The 20,707-nt window shown below is 30.6% G+C and overlaps 2 protein-coding genes across 2 annotated transcripts; one reads left to right on the top strand and one right to left on the bottom strand.

Moving 5' to 3' along the window:
- The first annotated feature begins 5,011 nt into the window (after nt 1-5,011).
- LOC118045571 (uncharacterized) lies at nt 5,012-6,744 on the top strand. Its single transcript, XM_035054236.2, has 4 exons — nt 5,012-5,283; nt 5,355-5,415; nt 5,518-5,652; nt 6,173-6,744. Exons 1-4 carry the CDS (start codon nt 5,181-5,183, stop codon nt 6,231-6,233), a joined length of 360 nt encoding a protein of 119 aa, XP_034910127.1. The 5' UTR covers nt 5,012-5,180; the 3' UTR covers nt 6,234-6,744.
- Nucleotides 6,745-11,054: 4,310 nt separating this feature from the next.
- LOC118045570 (RING-H2 finger protein ATL8) lies at nt 11,055-12,149 on the bottom strand. Its single transcript, XM_035054235.2, has one exon. It carries the CDS (start codon nt 11,868-11,870, stop codon nt 11,262-11,264), a length of 609 nt encoding a protein of 202 aa, XP_034910126.1. The 5' UTR covers nt 11,871-12,149; the 3' UTR covers nt 11,055-11,261.
- Nucleotides 12,150-20,707: the final 8,558 nt, after the last annotated feature.

Below are 20,707 nucleotides of genomic sequence, written 5' to 3'. Positions count from 1 at the left end.
TGAGGTGTTCAATTTAGGAAGGTAATAAATTCTTCCAAATCAAATGAAATATGTAGGTTCTTCCAAGATGGTGAATGAGTAAATAAGACATTTACAGTCTTGTTCTGGCACTAGAATAGTTTTCTATCTTGGAACTGGCTCATGCATGCATGAGGACGTTTCTTGAGGACCAAGAGTTTTTCTTCCATAAATTTACAGCATGCGAATTATCATCTCTTATCTGTTATACACATACTTAAATATTGCCTCTTAATTTCTCACCAATATATAAAAGGGAAACTACATCCCTCCTACCTGTAGATTCATTATTATTTCACTTTTTCTCTCATGATTTAAGATTTTTTAACATTACATTTCTTGTTCTTAAAAAGTTTCATTTTTGCTCTATTGTTATTCATGTTAGTTTAATATATCATGTAACCAATCGCTTGGTTACACGTGACATTGTTATATTAATGTAAATATATATTTATTATTAATAAAAGCTTAATTTACCTTTAATATTCATATAATATTAAATTACTGAATCCAATATTTGATTTATAAATCTAGAGTAAAGATAAAGTCTATGTGACAAAAATGCTTTGTAGAAGAAAAAATAAAGTTATTATAATTATGAGATTTCTAATGCATCAAATTAAGTATTGTTCTTAAAATGTTCCCGACTAATACTCCCTTAAATACTAGATATTCATTAGAGTCGTAGAGACCGATACATATTATGTTCTTTTCTTTATAAAAGATGTGGTTGTTCTCATAAACTGAGGTATAAAGGATACCTAAAACTAATATTTAGGTGTTTGTCATAAAACATGAACATTGAACTAACCCGCATGAGAATTTCATATGGAGAGATCACCTATGTTTATTGAAAAGCTCATGTGATGGTTGTGCAAGTGACCTTTAGACTTGAGATCACTTAGTTATCTTATATAGATAATGTTATGCTTTGATCATGTTACATGTTATCTTATTAATCGAGCTAACAAAGGGGCAGATATTGGGTATAACATAAAATATATAAAGGTACTTGAGTGATCAAGAGATGATTCATCACCCTAGGTGAATTAGAAAAAATATTACATCTACTCTCAAATAATAATGATTAAGAAATCCTTGATCAAAGTGGAATGAAATTTGAAAAGAATTTCAAATCTTATTCAAATGATCAATGATTATTATGTAGAGAACAAAATATAATTTAACATGATTGACATACTCCATGCTTTAATGTTAAATCAGAACATTATTGATGAAAGGATATTAATTACATTAAGAAACCAATCACTGAAAGGTTAAGTCAAACTACTAATAACTTTTTATAATATTTAGAAGATCATGACACGTTGCTAGACGATGCATCTGATCTTCAAATATAAATTAATCAATTGTTGAATTGATAATAATTAAATTATTTAATTTGATTTAATTTTAATTATAATTTATGTTTGAGTCAACATATTAGGAACCTAATGGATCACACATATTGAGAATCATTAGTCATAAATTAAACTTGGATGATTTAATTAAGTATAATTTGATTAAAATATATTTTAAAAATTAAGAACTAGAATGTAATTAACACAGAGATTATATTTCTAGACCTAGAAAAATAAAATAAGAACTTGATCGAGTTAATTCCTAAAATTTCCTTAAATTAATATATGGATATTATCAAGGGGTAAATTGATATTTTACCAATTTATAGGGTTTTTCATATTTTTCTATAAATAATAAGCTATGCCTTTTATTTTTAAGTGGTTGTCTGTTAGATAAAAAACTATATAAGTCGCATAATATAGAGCTAGCACTCTAGAAATATAAATCCCTCTCTCTTAAATAGAAATTTAGGAGATTTATCACTTGTGCTTCATATGAATTATTGTTAGAGGCCATACAATTGAACATCTTATTGGATGTGATAACCCAACTTTTAAAGAATTATTCAAAGCCGAAGAAGATCAGATCTTCAAATAGTATATTCCTAAACAACTCTAGATCTATCTAACGGGTTCCTAAGGACTCCCGGGTAATTTTGTTTATATTGTTTTCGTTGCATGTATGACATTCAAGAAACCAACAGTGGTAACATAGCCTTCGCTAGACAATTAGGGTTATTGATTGCATGTTTTAATTGTTATTGGTGTTAATTGTGAATTAATTTTCTGTGAAAAAATTATCTCATGATTTAAAAATTAATAAAAAGATTCCAACTACTCTTCCATCCAAATCAGGCTTGATTTTTTAGATCTCGTTGGAATCCACCATTGAATGAAAAAAAATAGTTTTAAGTGGTTGTAAGGTTGCTGGCAGAAGACCACAACAGCGTCAAGCACTGCTATGCTGCCTTTAGAGTTGTGCACAATGCCAGATAGGGGCAGCGCGAGGGCTACTGCCACCAAGTGTTGCAGTAGCAGCACTGATACAACTGCTGAAATTTTGATTTTAGCCCTTCTTATATAAAATAATTATTTTATATTAAAATTGAAATGCTAAATTAAATTAATTATAGAATTAATTTTTTTTAATTAGATTAAGATTGAATTAAAATGTTTAATTTAAAATTTTTGAGTTTTGTCTTATCCTAATAGGACTAGGATTTCATTATTAAATTCCTCATTAAAAATATTAAATATATGTTAAGAACATGAAAAGCTATCTTCCAACTTCATATACATAAAACTAAACTTTTATTCATGGATAACTTGTGAATCACTCAAGGTTATCATTAATCGAATATGTTTAATGCTAAGGATACATGTTTATATATAACTTACTAAATATATATTTGTTATGCCATGTATTAAATGAGACATGTGTCATTATTAAATTTATCATTAAAATATTAAGTATATGTTGAGAGAATAAAAAACGGTTTAGAGGAAATCTCTTCTGAATATGAACTTGGAAAAATCCGCAGCGCAACTTCTTAGATTTACTAGTTAGGTGGCTCGTGCTATGCTGCAAACCAACCTTTGTTTTGGAATAAAAAATAAATAAACATTTTTTTTAAATAAAAAATATAATATTTAGAAAATTGACTACAATGAGTTTAATAAACTCTGTTAATTTAATAATATCATTAAAAAAATAAAATATCGATAAAAAAAAAAGCAAAAAACAACGACGACTCAATGCAAAAGATGAACGCTTGTAAATATTATGAAAATATATCTTCACAATATTTCAAAAACATCTCGATGATATTATTTGTTAAAAAAAGTAAAAAATAAATAAAAATAGGATAATTTCATAGAAAGAAAAAATAAAAAAATAAGACAAAAAAAATCAATTATTTGTTAAATTTTTAAACTATGATTCGGGTTATAAAACCGAAAGCATTATATATGAAAAAATTGTGAGGGTTAAAATCACAAAAATAAAAATAAAAATAAAAAAATACAATAAAAATAATAAGTGTTGAAATTTCAATAAAAAATAAATCAAAAGGTAACAACAAATTTTTAAATTTGAGAGTTAAATTAAAAAGAATAAAAAATATTAAGAAAAGGATAAAAATCAAAAGAACAAAGATAAAAATAAAATTACACCATAAATTTAGATTGAAAGGTGAAACTAAAAACAATGAAACTTCCATAAAAGATTCATAGAAAAAAAAATCATAAGAATAAGTATCAAATCTTAAACATCAAAAACATAATAATAAAATGAATATATAGTATTCTTCAAAGTTTTTTTTTACACTAAAAAAAAACTCTCATATGCAAATAAAAAAACATATGCACGTATCTAATTAAAACAATTTAATAATCATTGTGTAAAGCAATGAAAAAAAAAATCAACAATAAACAAAAAATAAAATTGAGAAAACCAAGCAAAAAATAAAGATCAAAATATCTAACATCGCAATACAGGTAATGTACCTGGTTATATTTAATGAATTTCTCTATCAAAATAAATTTATAATAGAAACCAACACAAAACATAAAATTTATTGAACAATAATTAGAAACAAACAATGCAAGGCTGCACATATGAAAAATATTATAAAAAATTAATCTATATAAATTTAAGAAAAAATCATAGATGAATCATACCTACCTCTCTAAAAATTAAAAACATCCAATATCATTTAAAAATAATCATAATCTAATTAAAATATAAACCCAAAATTTATTTTGAAAAAATATACACAAATAATGCATTATTTTTTAAAAAATTAAAAACTAAAAAAAAAAAATCAAGCCAGGCGCTATTGGGCCAAGCCCAGCGCTTGGCCTAATAAAGCAACGGTTTGCGCACAGGCTTGCAAGGCCAAGCCCAAGTGCGAGAATTTATTTTTATAAAAAGTTCAATAAGGCCCAAATATTTAAAAAAAAAAACGCATCGCTTGCGAAACCCAGAATCCAACCATCGTGGTGGCTAGAAAAATAGGGTTTTTTTTTTTTTTTTTTTTTTTTACCTAAAATCTCATTTTCAACCTATTTTTTACCCAAAACATTTAAAAAACACTCTAGAAACCTTGTTAAATCAATCCATGTCCATAAAAAGCCAATAAATCACTCAAAACCCCAAATAAAAATTATTTTCGAGCTCAGTTCTGCTATTTTAGGTGTTTTCAAGGTAAACCAACAACTAATCATAGCCCCCATCTTATGAAACCTTTTGATATAAAAATCTATTATTTTAGTGGTCAGAATCTTATCCAATAGCTAATTTCTTTCTCTAAGTCAGAATCTGATGACTCTCTCTTGCTTCTCCCAATAAAAAATGACTAAAAAGGAAGGAAATGAAGTTAAGTATAAAAATATATTTTCATCAAATTTAAGAGACTGATCACTTGATATCTAAAAAATATAAGGGGTTAAAATGAATATTTTAACAAAATTTTAAACTAATTTTCTATGTTACTCAAGATTTTTACTTTATTCTCTTAGCTTTCAACTCAACCCTTTCTCCCTAAAAGAATATGCAATTTGAAACTAATTTGGACTTATAAGAGTCGAATCATACAAAATAAAAATTTTAGGATGAAAGTGAAAATTAAAAAAAAAAAATACACCTAATCAAGAGTGTACTGGAAAAAAAGAAAAGAAGAGATGGTGATTGCAGTTGGTGAAAGGCTAATACCTTTTTAGTTATTTAATTAACTGATTTCTCTTCAACGATCAACACCAAGTTTCAATCGTTAGACAAAAACTTACAGAAACATTCAGAAAATGAGTGAAGAAACTAAATCACCAGACTCTACATCCCTTGTGACCCGACCAGGCATCTTCTCTATCGGATCCTCCAGCGTTGGCAAACGCACCCTCCTCTCTAGTAACCCCCACTCTCGCTGTTCGATTGGTTCTTTAATCATTTTTTAATTTATTGATCAATTTTGATTGCAGGGATGCTGTCACTTGATTGTGAAGACTCCTTTGACTCATCAAATCAAGTTATCTCACATGGGTTAGCTTTATAGCTGCTTGTTTTTTTCAATGTTTATTGAAGTTCTTTTAACTGTGTAGTAATGGTGCTTAATAAGTTCTTTTAAAATGCCTTTTTGAATAGATGGATTATTAACACAAAGTACTACATGGCTGATGTTGCTCTATGGATGGCTCATCTTCATGAAGGATTTTCAATTAGATCACTTCCATTTTACAACAAGCTTACAGCTTTGGTTATGGTTTTTGACTTAGTGATGTTAGTATTGTAGTTCTTCATAATATATTTGTGATGAATCTAATTTTTTTTTTTTTCATTTTTTGAATTGGAAACGATGCAAATGCTGCGATACCCAGTTGGAGAAAACTTTAAAATTTTGAGCTTGGATGGATATTATGCTTCTTTTTGTTGGTTTCAAGTGTAAATGTGAATTCTTCAAAACCCATTTTCCAAAAGTTTTAAGGTCTCAAACCTTGATGAAAACATTGCTTCTTTTGTTGTTTTTTTTTTAATTGTTTATATGCAAAAAACACATTTGGAGAAAGGCTTAAAGACTAAAGTTTCAAGCTTCAATGCAAAGAATTTTCTCTTGTTGGTTTCTTATTGTTGAATTTGGAAGGTGGCCAACATATAAGTTTTTGAGTTTCAAGCTTTCATTTAAATTATGCTTCTTTTTGTTGGTTTCAAGTGTTTAAATTGCCAATGCTTCAATTTGGGGAAAGCTATAAATTTGCAAGCTATGATGTTAAGTATGGTTTTTTTGTTGAACTATGTGCAGTTATCATCTCTTGTTGCACTTAAGGATTGGGTCGCTGGAACTGATATTAGCAACTTTTTGATACTGTTGTGTGTTGGGAATAAAGTTGATCGGATTCCTGGTCATCCTGTTCATGCTAAATATAGAAAACAGCTAAGGAAAACTGGGGAGTTGGGGTCTTTTGATAATCTGAGTATAGAGTTTGATGAGTTTGGAATTTCTGAAACTTAAAGAAGTAGTTTGTTGGATGATGAAGAAGAGCCATTGCGGGAGATGAAGAGGTCCTGTATTGAATGGTGCACTGAGAATGGCATTGAGTACATTGAAGCTTGTGCATTGGATGTTGATCTTGACAAATGTGAGTACCATCTTCTATCTCCAAGTTTGTAATGATTTCAAAAGGGATCTATTTCATGACTTTTCCAAGTTCCTGATGGATAGCAAGTACTCAATAAATGACATTATGCAAAATGTAGTCTTCTCAAGTAAAATCATGATGTTAATAATAATGTAGAACCCGATGTTTGTCATTCTACCTAACTTTTGATATATCTATCTATCTTTAGAATGAGAAGTGTTTTGATGGTTTATAATTGAGTTCAACAATTTTGTAGAATTTCAGTAAGGACATTCACCCTGCTTTACTGAAACTTTTTCCTGCTGATGGATTGAGAATTGAAATTTTGAAGTGAAAGCGAAGTAGGAAAAGAACATGACTGGGTCTTCATGGAGATTAACATGGGACTTAGTCATAGATTTAGGTTGATGAAAGATTAACCAGGGAACAAACAAAAGTTGTAAAGTTTTAACTAATATTAAATCTCTATGAATCTCACTTTTGGTATCCAGGAGAATTGCAATGCTCTTTCTGCTCATATGTGTCCAGCAATGATCCCGAAATCTGACAATAAGATATCTCGACCAACTTTACCTGATAAAGAAGGTTTGACATGGCATGCCACTATTATTAAATTCATATTCCGTGTTGTTAATTGAAATGCTAAGTGAAATGCATTCACACACCCTGCCCAGAAATCTCTGAAGAATCTGATTATGAATTTGAGTACAAAGTACTATCTGCTGGTCAGCTGAACCACGGGAGGACACATATGGAGGATGGGTTTCTGCAAATGGTACAATTGCAAATGTTTCTGAAAATAATTCTATCAAAGAATGTGAGAATGAGAACAGAGAAAAGTTTGGTATAGAAGAGATACGGCCCTCGTCATCAGCAATGGAATTGCTGAGTGATAAAAGAGTGGTGCCTAATGTACAAGAGCCTCGTGAAAATTGAGAGTCGGATGAAGCTACACCTTTTGACTTTGAGGATTTAGAACAGTTGATGTCTGAAATAGGAAATGCGCATGATAGCTTAAGGTTGATGCCTGATTTTCAAATGAGGTAAATGGCTCCTAATTTGGCCATGAAAATGGCTGCCATGTTTGGTGGCGGCAGTGATGATGAGGAGGGAGTTGAATGATTAGATGGATTGGCTTGGACTAATTAGTTCATGGTGATTTTGGGGTGGTAACGGTCCAATCTTCTACAAGGTAACAGAGATGTACTTCCTGAAATTTTGTTTTGATCTCTTGATGTCACTTGTCGAGTCCCCCTTTCCAGCTTGAGAAGATAATTACTGAGATGATCCTTATTTTGTACCCAATCAACCATGGTTAGATAATGGGTTTAATGAGTGTTTGTAGTGTTTTAAGATAGCTGTTGTGTTTTAATGTATTTTTTATTTAAAAATATGTTAAAATAATATATTTTTATTTTTAAAAAATTATTTTTTATAGCAGTATGTTAAAATAATTTGAAAATACCAAAATAAATATTAATTTGAAGTAAAGAATAAAATAAAATAAAAATTAATTAAAAAAAATGTTTTTAAAAAACAAATTTGTGGCCGTTTGGCACTACTCCTACGGTGAATAAGAAAAGCAAATATAATATGTTTGGTTATTTTCAACCGCACTTTTATTTAACATGGCCCCACCAAAAATTGAGGCTGGACCTCAGTTTTGTGAAAACCAATTAACACCTGCTTTTCACTCCATGCCACCGTCACTTTTTTTCTTGTAAAAAAACTTTCCTTACCCGAGTTAAAAGCTCTGTTCCCTTCCCCTCTGTTAACTAATCTAGACGAGATTGATGAAGATTGACGAAAATTGACGCAGAGACAGTGTTTCATCTTGTTCCCCCCTGTCCCTTCTTCTGTCAAACAAAAGATTTTAACACAAAACTTTCCCAACTCGAGCTCGTCTCCTTTGTTCCCTTCCCCTTTGTTCCCTTGATCTGGACGAAAATTGACGCCAAAGACAGTGTTCATCCTTGTTCCCCGTTGTCCCTTCTGTTGTGAAGCGAAGATCAGATCACCTTCACCGAAATCATTTGTGCCGAGCAGTCTCCATTGTTTCAGTTTGCAGGAAGCACAACCGTGCTGGGAACACCTTCACGAGAGAGAAACCTGTAAGTGCTTGCCTTATCTCCATCTTCAATTGTTTCTACATTTTGCTCTAAATTATTAATTTTGGTGCTGCTTTTATCTATTTCCAATGCGTAGATATATATGTAATTCTGCGTTGAATATGTTTATATAACAGTTAGTCATGTTCTTTATTTAATTAACCGTGTTTCTTTGTTTCTGTTTTGTTGTTGTTTTGACTGGTTCAAGAGCTTAAAAAATAGGAACTTGTTTATGAAATCTTGCTTGTTTATTAATGGAAATTTTATGTTGAAGAAATTATGTAGTTGCCATTTTGGGTTTTGAGTACTGATTTGGAGATTTTGTATCTGATTTATGGATCAATTTCGTTTTTTATTGTGTTTTCTCGTGGGGCTCTTTTTGTTGTTAATCTGCCATTCAAACTTGTTGTGTTTTCCTTACACTTTATTGATCAGTTTTCTTGGTAGTGTTGGCGGATTTCAAGAATTCGGTAAACTGTCTTCTTGTGTGTAGTTTTATCTGGTGGTGATCTTGATTTCTTGAGAGAATTGTGCTTTAGGTTTTGGGAAAGTAAACCGTGCTTTAGTTTGCAGTTCCTCAGGTTTTTTCTGAGTATGATCGCAATTCTAATTTCATTCCAGATGATTTTTTACCTAATGTTATACCTCGCTCAATATTCAAGGATCACAGCGGCCTTCATGTATAGATTTTGTACGAGATGGAATCACAAATAGTTTGATGAAACAATAAATTTTTTTTGTTAATATATAAGGATTATTCATTTTTGTTATGTAATCATAATTATATAACAATAATATTTTGCCATTATTTATATATATATATATATATATATATATATATTATATATATATATATATATATATAATGTCCTTTTCAGTAGGTTTTTAAATCAAACCTCATACAGAAAGCATGTTAACTAAACACAACAAGTTTTTTTTTTTTTCAACTATAATTTTAACTGCAGTTTTAATCAAACACTTCAAAATTAACAACAAACCTCATAAAAAACACTTTTTCTAAAACTGTTTTTTTAAAACCACAACAACAATTACAATATCAAATAGACTAAAAAACATACAGGTCTTTTTGGGTGCGCGGTCTAGGAGTCTGGTTTCAGCAGGAATGGAACCTTTAGTATGTAGATTGATATTTCAATACTTGCCTTAATGGTTATGTTGCAACAAAGTAGTCAACCAGATAAAGTTTACATCTATATTCAATAAAGGAAGGGCTCTGTTCTCTCTCCTTAGTTCAACTTTTTGACCCTGTAACAATCACACCTGTGTGTTAGGCCGGATTTTGTGTAGAGACTTGAAAGTTTGAAGCTTCTTCGCAGTCGGATAATGACGGGACACAAGTGAGGAGTTGCATGGAGAGATGCCATCTTGCCATTGGTCAAGTTCTTAATTAGGAAAGTTGGGGAAAGTTGGCCAAGTCACTAAAAATCGAGTCATAAAGTTAAAACCATACAGATATCTTACACAAGTGACAAGTTCCATGATCTCTTTAATTGTCTAGGCAAGTTGTTGCTTATCCCTTTCGTCATGCCGGGGGGGATGCATCGCTTTCTCCTTTCAACCTTTATTTGATGGATGAGATATTTTGCAATCTTTTTCTTGAGGATAACCTCGGATTTGCTGTCGACTCTGTGATGTGGGCTTTGAAAAGTCAAGAGGATATATGGTTTGCTCTCTGTAGGATAAAATATCACTCACCCTTTTCTAACCTCTTTCCCTTTTAAATCTTAGATTCATTAAATTGGATAAAATGCTCAGGATAAAATTAATATTTTGAATTTTTTATTTAAAATTAATATTTTTTTTAGTGTTTTTATATTATTTTGATGTGCTAATATCAAAAATAATTAAATATATTATTTTAATATATTTCTGAGTAAAACATATTTTGAAAAACAAATAAAATTACATTTCTAAATTTACCGTAAATGTAATGCCAAACACAGGGTAAAATATAGAGAAAATGAGTTGGAAGTTTTAAAAACTAGATTCGAACTAGATGGTAAACGGGTAATGGATAAAAAAGAAATAATATATGAAGAAATTGCGAGTGCTACAAGGTTTAGAAATTAGAATGAAAATAGAATAAAGGAATATAAATGCGGGATGATTGCACATGTTATAAGCTTGATTTATACTTGTAAAGTGGAAAGTGAGGACAAAGTTTCTTGATAGAGAATGAATAGTGTGGAGAATCGACTTCGAAGCAACTCTCCTCCATCCCTAGTGGGAAGTAAGCTGCATAGGCATTTGAAAGGCTAAGTTTAAGCAACAAAAATCAAACAATTTTTAAAGTTATTATCCATCTCCACCGCATTACAATACCAGTGGCAATGCGGATGACAATGCTCAAAACCCAATCCCTCGTTCTGCAAATTAAAACTAATCATGCTCGAATTCTAACTTGGAAAGAGCTTAATCATTAAAATGGAGAGATATATATTAGCATTAAAAATATGATCTGGTACATAAAAACTTGCTGATATACACAACTCATGATCTGTAATTTAGTTAAGCATGCATTAGACTAGACAGTCAAGAACATTTTACTCCTGCTAATCAGCTTTACAGCACGACCAAGTGGGGCAAAATCCTGTTTTCTCTGTTTGTCAAGGCAAGAAAGTGACTACGTTTCTTGGGCATGATTGGTATCACTATTTTTGACATTGCAATCTTCTCCAGTGCTCAACTCAACCTCAGTGGCAGCTCCACCACCACAAGAGGCGGAGGAGGTGGAAGCAGGAAAATCACTACATTTCTGACACCTAGCCACCACCAAAATCTGACGGCAAGAGGGACAAGAGGAACGAGACCCAAGCCATGTGTCAATGCAGACAACATGGAAGCTATGTCCACACTGAGGCAAAGCCCTAACTTCATCTCCTTCAACAAACTCACCCAAGCAAATTGCGCACTCTGTTGATCCAAACTTGGTGGTGGCGCCACCACCCTCTCCGCTACCATCTCCAGCAGAGTAACTGAACCTGGGCAGCCGCTGGAGGTTCTTCTTCTTCACACCCTTGTTAGCTTTGTCCGAAGACGGTGACCCACCGGTAACACGGCGGATGCAGGCACAACGAGCCACCAAAATAAGCCCCACCACGCATAGTAATGCACACAGAAGAGCTGCTAATATAACCATAAGGTCAGACTGAACGTTAACAGCCGCTGGGGGCGCTGCCGCATCCGCATCCGCATCCGCATCCGAGGAGAGGATTCTTGAAAAGCGAGGCATGAGTTGTTGAAGTCTGGGGTTGTTGGAAGGTTGTAGAAGATAGCGTGAAGGGGGGGAGGTTCTTGATATATATCTAGAAAGAAATGGAGGGGTGCAGGGCACCTTCAGTTTCTACTTTGAAATGTATTGGGTAAAGAAGTAATTAATTAGGAAGGATGGAGAGGTCGGAGGAGGCAGGTCCTCCTTATTATGGATAAAGGTACCACACCACCATAACAGGTTCTTGTTTGTTTTTTTCTTACAAGATAATATTGTTTTATCGTTTATGTGCATGAGACGTTACAGAAATACTAAAGTGATTTACTATGCTGCTGGACACGTGTTTCTATTCATTGGAGCAGTGTTTTTATGGTTTTACCCTTATGGAAAAAAATAGTTATGCTTTCAATAGGAAATACAATTGTCTTTTTTAGATGGTGTATTAGTCATTGCAAAATTAATTAGGGGCAATTTGATCCAGGGACTTTCCTTTTTAGTACAGTTAAATAATTGTTTTATCCTTGAGAGCCAAAAAGAAATATAAAGCTTTTGTAGGGGACCTTCTCAGTCTATCCCAAGAATTTTACACAGCAAAGTTACGATAATACCTCTCAGTAGAAAAATAAAGTGAACATGCAAGGGGGCTTCTAAAGTCTTTTTCTTTAAAATAAAATGAAATTTCAAAACTACCCTTTGAATCCAAGAAAAATAAGGTTAATTTCAAGGGTATCTTGGTTCTTTTCTTTTAGTTTTGTTGTTATTTTTTAGTTTAGGTAGGGATTTTTTGGTAATTTTATAATATTAAAAAAAGCTTCTTCCCAAGTTAGTGCGTTATTGCCTTTGCGCAATTCAGGTGACATGTGAGATCTTTTCCAGTTACCAAAAACCTGCTTCCATAGCAATGTTGGGAGCAACAAGTCATTCTTTTTCTGGTGGTGTGGCAGGTGTAACAGAGAAGGTCTGATCGGGTTGAAGTGAGTGTTTTTTCTTTCTCCTCTTCTCTCTCTCATTCCCTAGAAATTCGCATCTAACCTTCATAAAAAGAATTATGTCCCTCAGTTTGTAATTTGATCAATTTTAACAATCCTTTTTTGTTTTCATTGTTTATATGATTTTTGATGTCTTTTTGAATTATTATATTTTTCAATTTTGTCTCTGGGCATTTTATTCAATTTGATTTTTTAATCCGATTTGATCCCTCTATTTTTGATTGTTTGTAATTTGATCAATTTTAACCATCCTTTTTTGTTTTCATTGTTTATATGATTTTTTATGTCTTTTTGAATTATTACATTTTTCAATTTTGTCTCTGGGCATTTTATTCAATTTGATTTTTTAATCCGATTTGATCCCTCTATTTTTTATTGTTTTATTTCTATGTTTTATACTTTTCTTAATTATTATTTTTTTGCAATGTGCTTTCCAATTTTATTGCATTTGTTTTTTTTAATCCGTTTTGGTTCTCATTCTTTTGATTGCTATATTCTTATTCTTTTCTTGATTTATTTTTTTTTATCAATTTTATCCCTAAACATTTAATTTCATTTGATTTTATATCTATTTTTTATCCTCATTCTTTTGATTATTTTTTTATCCTTTTCATAGTTTTTTTTTTGTTTTTTAATTTAACCCCTAATTATTTAATTTCAATTTGTTTTTATATCATATTTGGTGTATTATTTGGATTTTTAATTTTTTTACGGTTAAATATTTTACTCATTATTTTTTTATGGTTGACTTTCAACAAGGCAATCCTTTATTGAAATTTGAATTTTTCTTTTGAATTCATAATTTGATATTTTATTATTAAGCCCTTATCTTCATTGTTTGTTCCATTTTTTTTTTTGTTGTATTATCTTGATATTATATCTCGGGTATTTGATTAATCAAGTTAATCAATTATCGGTTAATTCAAATTTGTTTTTTCAAGTTTTTAACAATTTTTTTTACAATTTCATCATTTAACATTAAATTATTGGCCTTTAAGTTATGTGATTTTTTCACTTTTCTTTTCTGTACTAGTGCTATGTATATAGAGTGTTTGTATTATGAATTATATTATAGATATTCAAAGGACTACGGAGGACATTGTCTTTTCTATTTTTTATTCCAGAAATTGCTGGCGTGTGTTGGGTCAAGACATGATCGCCAGATCTAAAACACTTAAAATATTCTGTATATTATTAATATATTTTTTATATTTGAAAGTTTTTTTGTTTTAAGCTACGGAGCACGGCAATATGCTAGTATAATATTAGAGCCTGACTTGAATAGAAAAAATAAATGTTGCAATTAATTCTGAACAAGCAAATTGATCAGTCTAATTAAGCAACTTGTTTCTTTCAAGATCAATACCAAATTGTTTAGGCTGAACAAGTTGACGCAAGCATTTATTGGATTTGTCTCATTAACTAAATCAAGAATTAGTTTCACGGAAGTTATTATTGAATTAAATCAAGGATTTGTTTATAGAATCACGGGAGGTTATTGATTTAGATTAAGTGGTATATAGTAATAGTTGTTTTTTAAAATAATTTTTTTTATTTAAAAATATATTGAAATAATTTTTATATATTTAAAATTCATTTTTAACAACAATTTATCAAAACAATCTAAAAACCAAAAAAAATATTATTTTTTTCACAAAGATATTTTTGAAAGGTAAAAAGAGTCCGTGGAGAGTTGAAGATTTTAAGTTTTGGGTAGGCGGTTTCAGAATGGGTAGAGAAAAAGGGGGGCGAGGGGTAATTAGTTTGGACAGAAAGGAGGCAGCTCCTCCTTGGTGTATTATTTTGGATAAGGTATCATACGAAGTTCTTGCTTGGACCAATACGATTGAGTTTCAATTAATTATAGCCGTCCATCTGGGTTTGAGACAGCACCTTCTCTCTTGGAGTTTTGATATTCTATCATTATTACAACTTTGACATTAACAAGTCTAGAGGGTTGGTCCATTTTTATTACACTCTTAATCGTTAGGATATTATTGGACTAGTTTTATGAGTGCCTCACCATTTTTTTTTTAGTTTAATGTGGGTGTCCGGGTCAGCTTGTACGCACCTCGACTAATCCAACGGGCCCTGAAATTAATGACCATGTAAGTCTCCAGTGGCCATCATATGAGCAACTTAGGGCTCGAACCTGAGACCACAGAGGGAGCAAACCTCTTAATCCCAATCTCTTATTATTGGGCCACCACCTAGATGGTTGTGCCTCACCATTTTTATACCAGGCTGTCGGTGAGTCATGATACTTTTGTGATCCCTCAACTCTCCCTTCAAAATAGCAACTTCTATAGCAAAATTTAATTGATTAAGTTTTAAGTTTGTTTTTTAATGATAATGAGTTTAAATTTTATTAAGGTTATTAAAGATTTTAATGATTATTAATTTTAATATTTATTAGAATTAATCAAGATATGTATAAACTGATGTAATTAATAATAATAATAATAATAATAATAAAAATGCTGATGGAGCAGTGTTCGAGTTGAACAGAAAAGCTGATGTTTCCGTCAGCAATTGACTCGATGTGTAAGTATAGAGAGGAGGTCCATACTTATTTGAAAAAGTGTTTGAAATTAATTAGCCTCAGCAACTTGTTTGTCTCAAGTTTGAACAGAAGAAATGAGTCCCAAATTCTGGAGGCTAAACATTGATTCATCTGTCTCAGAGAGTAAATGAATCCATGTCAAACAAAGACCTTTTGCCATCCAAGTGGGTGGGTTCCTCTCTTTCTTTCAGACACGCAAAACATTGAGCTTCGTTCATTCCCATAAGCACCAACACGACAACCTGACTCTCTCTCTCTCTCTCTCTCTGTTTTTCTTACAGCGTCCGTCATTTATTAACCATTTTGGCAGTATAAAAGACACATCACTCGCGATTTGCACATATCTTTCTAAGAGAGTTTGAACGAAATCGAGTGCTGCTGCCGACCTGGATAGCAAAGTACCCTCTTCCTAAAACCTTTCCCAACTCCTACATGAGCCTTGAAAATATCTACCCATAGACAAACATTTAAATAATAGTTAGTACACATAGATATATATATATATATATATATATATATCATGGTAAAACACGTACCAAAAAATCTTAATTAAGGGCTTAAAACATTAAATTTATGACTAGGTCAATATGTATAATCACCAAGGGCAGAGGAGTTAAGGAAGCTATGGTGAGCTATAACCGAACTTAAGTAAAATAATAAATTACAAAAAATTCTATAAATATACAAAATTTAATGATCCATCCACCTTGATTTTAATAATTGATGATAAAATAATGACATAAACTTATATAAAAATATATATAAAAAAAATCCTTGTGTCCTTTACTAAAAACAACATAATATTAAACACAAATAACTAATTGGTCGTAAGACAATCAGATTTGCATGTCTTTGTAAGTTGGAGTTTTAGCTACAACAAAATGTGAGACTGGTAGATAAACTAATCAAATCGATAATTTACATCAAAGTGAAACTACTCGATAGAACTTTCTTTTTTATTAAATTTGCGGCTTAATAGATATGTATGGTGCAACTTATGCTTGAAAATGGTTCAAAAGGGATCTTTTAACTCTATACGTGGAGAAGCTAGTGGTTGTTTGATCGTGATGAAATCTTTTGAATTTTATATTCAACTTATATTTGATGCATAAAATAATGGGGATTATTGATTTACCTTGTCGAGTTTTGCTTCAAAAATCTTTTGATATCTTAAATGCAATGGATCTTGTATCAACTATTAAAGCATTGCTTTGAACTTTGAGAGATGTCAAATTTGATCATCTCCTTGCACATGTGCAATCTGTTTGCACACAATATGAAATTTACATACCACATATGAATATTTAGTATAAAAAAAAGGTTATAGGTCATTCATGTCAGCAACAAGAATCAGTGACAGTTACCAACATTATCATTATGATATATTTTACTCAATAATAATTTTTCAATTGAAAAAATTAAATTTTAGATTCAGTGATGGGATAATGAAACTCCTTGCACTTATCTTTTGCTCTAGAATCTAATTGACAACTTTAAATCATTTATATTAAACGAGAACTTGCTAAATATATCGATTCGAAATTCGATTATAGATGAATTTTATTTCACGAAACATCGAAGAGTATAATTTTAATAGTATAATTTTTTTTAATTTTATATACTTTAAATTTTATTTCTACATATTTTGTGTTATGTATTTAGATTGAAAGTTTACTATTAACTTGATATATATATATATATATATATATATATATATATATATATATATATATATATGAGTTAATGATTAACCTAAAAAAATAATGTATATATTTACTTTTGTAGCCCGGGGTAGAAAACAATTACCGGATCCGCCTTTACGGCCACCTTAGTGGTGAAATGCAGATACAAACAGAAGAGAGAACCCAGCTTTCTATACCAGAAATTAACATGTATCCACTAGTTTCTGCCGTGCTGCCACATGCAGATACAAACAAAAGAGAGTATCAACTCCAGCTTTATGAGTTCAAGCAAGCAGCTGCTGACAGAGATCATGGAAGACATTTGTATCATAGATTTTTCATTTGGAAGGTAAAAGCTGAGGTTTGTGTGAAGAAATAGCGACAGCAAAATCGTTCCAGAAACTAGAAAACAGATGAAATAAAATTGAAGTTAGTTTATCTCGAATAAATCGTTAAAGAACATGAATTCATGATAAGTGCGTTAAAAAGTGAGAAACGGACAGTTTTGAAGACTGCGGTCACGACACCGTCTTTTTTCTTTTGTCTGAGTGGTAAAACAGCAGCAGCTCTCGTTCGAACTGCCTCCACAACCTTCCAATCTTCAAGCCTTCATTCACGTCTTTATGCATTCCCATATTTCCTACCGTTACAGTAAGTCCTCCATAAAAGCTCCTTTAGCAACTTCCCCGCCTTCTAATCTAGAATTTGAGATTTGGGTTTTTTTTTCTACATTTTTTTTTTTGTTTTGATGTATCTATGTGGGTTTTTTGGGATATTTTCTAGGTATGTGTCTTTTATATATATATATATATATAACGGTCATTATTTATCTTTTGTGCGCATGTAGACTTGATGATCTCTTGATTTGTTATTAAATACTTTTGATAATTTTTAGGTTTCTTAATTAAGAATAAAGTTTACTAATATATAACATCAGTTTATGTAATCTGGACATTTTTGTTTAAATGTTGGTTTTCTAGGTGCTAAAAGCTATTTGAGATGGGGCCACAGACGGTGAAATTATCCCAGGAAGCTCATAGAGAGCCACTTGAAGACATTATCAAGATGAACTAAGCTTCTTCTATTTTCACCCGATCTCATGAAATTATCTCCTCATACCTGACAAATATTTCCCCTGGTTGGGGTGGGCTTTTCTTTAACGAACGTTTTTTGTTTTTTTTTGTAATTAATACAAAGATAGCCGGATAAAAATAGCTGTATTCTTTTTAAGTATAAAAATTTATTTTAAAATTGTTTAGAGATAGCATGCACGTTTATATCTCTTTTGTATGTATCTTGTCCTTAGTTAGGATAGGTGGCAATCAAAAAGTTACAGTGTTATTGAATATGCCTTGTAGTTAATTGATTGATTTCACGTGATATTCATATTGACTTTGTTCATGAAAACATATTAAATTTTAATAAAGATATTATTTATCTTTAATATTCATCAAATATTTAATTAATAAATCTAATATTTAATTAATAAGTCAAGAGTAAAAATAGTCTTTGGGAACAAAAATATTTTGCAAATGAAATTATAAAGTTTGTTATAATTATGAGATTTTTATTTCTTTAAGGTATTATTTCTAAATGTTCTAGATCAATGCTTTATTAAGACTGGACATTAATTAAAGCTTTTGAGACTGATAAATATTATGTTATTTCATTTATGAAAAGAAACAGTTATTCTTATAAGGTGATGTATGAGAAATACCTAAAACAAATATGTTGGTGCTTGTAAGATGACATGTATACTGAACTGACATACATGAGAATTCCATATGGAGATATCAAATGTGTCTATAGAAAGACTTACATTACGGTTATGTAAGTGATCCTTAAACTTGAGATCACCAAGTTATATTATATAGAAAATATTATATTTTGATCCTGATACAAGTTGTTATTAAGGGTAACAAATGGACAGATATTTGATATAACATGAATTATATGAAGGTATTTAAGTAATCGAGAGAGTTTTCATTACCATATATGAATTAGAAAAAATATTTTATTTGCTCTCAAATAGTATTGAATGTAAATCATTGCGCAAGGTGGAATGAGATTTATAAAGAGTTTCAAATCTTAATCAAATAATCAATGACTATGGTATTAAGAAAAAGCATGATTGAACATGGTAGACACACTCCATGTTATAATATCTAAAGCGGAACATTTTTGATGAATTGATAATATTTACACTAAGAAACTAGTCACTCAAAGGTTTTTCTAATATTTAGGGGATCATGATATGTTTGCTAGACATTGTATTTTTGATTTTCAAATATAAATCAATTATTTATTGAATTGATAATAAATTAATTTATTTAATCTATTTTTATTTAGGATTGTGATTTTTATTTAGGCCAACTTATTAAGAAACTTAATAGGTCACACATATAAGAATCATTAGTCATAAATTAAAATGGGATGATTAATCAAGTGTGACTTGATTGTAAATAAATTTTAGAAATTAAAAATTAAAAATGTAATTAATACAAGGTATTACAATTCTAGACTTAGAAAAATTAAGTAGGGATTTTATTGAATAAATTTTATAAAATTATCTTGAAATAATATATATGATATTATTCACGGATTAAATTAATATTTTTTTATAAGGTTTTAAAATTTCTTTATAAATAAAATGTTATGTCTTTTTTCTTTTTTTACAAAACTACTTAAGTTACAGAACACTTGAAAAACACAAAAGAAAAGAGGCTAACACTCAAATACATAACAATCCCTCTTTTCTAAAAGGGTTTAAGAGATTTCTCACTGATGTTTTGTATGGATTACTGTTAGAAGCCTGACACCTGGATGACTTGTGGTTTTCACAACCCAGTTTTGAAGCAATTATTCAAAGCAAAAAAAAAACATAATGATCTTCTAGTTATATTCGTATAAACCCTAAAAACCCCCTAGATCTATCTAACAAGATACTTGAGACTTTCGAAAAGTTTTGAAATTTATTGTTTCTACTACATGTATGTATTCCAAGAAACCTAACAGTGATTTCAAAGTCATCGTTAGACAATTAGGGTTGTTTTCATGTTTTAATTGTTATTGTTATTAATTGTAAATTAAATTTAAATGCAAAATTAAGTTTTCCTAAATTTTGCTTTCTCTCATGATTTTTTTAAAAACATTTGTTTGGCTATTGTTCCAACTAAATCTGGCGAGATTATTTGAATTTGGCTAGAATTTTCTTTTCTAGTATAAATTTACTGGAAATTAAAAGGATGGTTGTTGCATAACGTCCAATAGTGGAATTTATGCCAGCATGTTTGGTTGTGTTGTGCACATAGCTAACGCGCCACTAGTATAGAGATAGCAGTCATAGGTGGCTGCGGTCACTATTAAAGGTTGCGAAGGGCGAGGGGTAAACCTTCACACTTCTAGCTTACAGTGACAATGTTGGCCACCGCTGCTACAACCATCAGCAATGGGCTGAGAATTATGATTTTGCGCCCCTTTAAAAAACAAAAAATATTATGTTTTGGGGAAAATTCATCAATCTGCCCCTGCACTGTATAAATTTTTACAATAGGGTTTTTAGAGTGTAATTTACAAATTTACCCTCGAAATTTATTTCTTATTATAAAATGGTATATGAGATGG

Source organism: Populus alba, chromosome 7 (assembly GCF_005239225.2).
Source record: "Populus alba chromosome 7, ASM523922v2, whole genome shotgun sequence".
In the NCBI taxonomy this organism is placed as follows: Eukaryota; Viridiplantae; Streptophyta; class Magnoliopsida; order Malpighiales; family Salicaceae; genus Populus; species Populus alba.
The sequence above is the reverse complement of the archived record's forward strand: the minus strand, read 5'-3'. Positions and strand labels throughout refer to the sequence as shown.

Excerpts from the sequence above, each read along its gene's own strand:
- LOC118045571 (XM_035054236.2), top strand. The coding sequence starts at position 5,181 with ATGAGTGAAGAAACTAAATCACCAGACTCTACATCCCTTGTGACCCGA. Across the intron at positions 5,284-5,354 it reads CAAACGCACCCTCCTCTCTA|GGATGCTGTCACTTGATTGT; the intron begins GTAACCCCCACT and ends TTTTGATTGCAG. Across the intron at positions 5,416-5,517 it reads AATCAAGTTATCTCACATGG|ATGGATTATTAACACAAAGT; the intron begins GTTAGCTTTATA and ends CTTTTTGAATAG.
- LOC118045570 (XM_035054235.2), bottom strand. The coding sequence starts at position 11,870 with ATGCCTCGCTTTTCAAGAATCCTCTCCTCGGATGCGGATGCGGATGCG.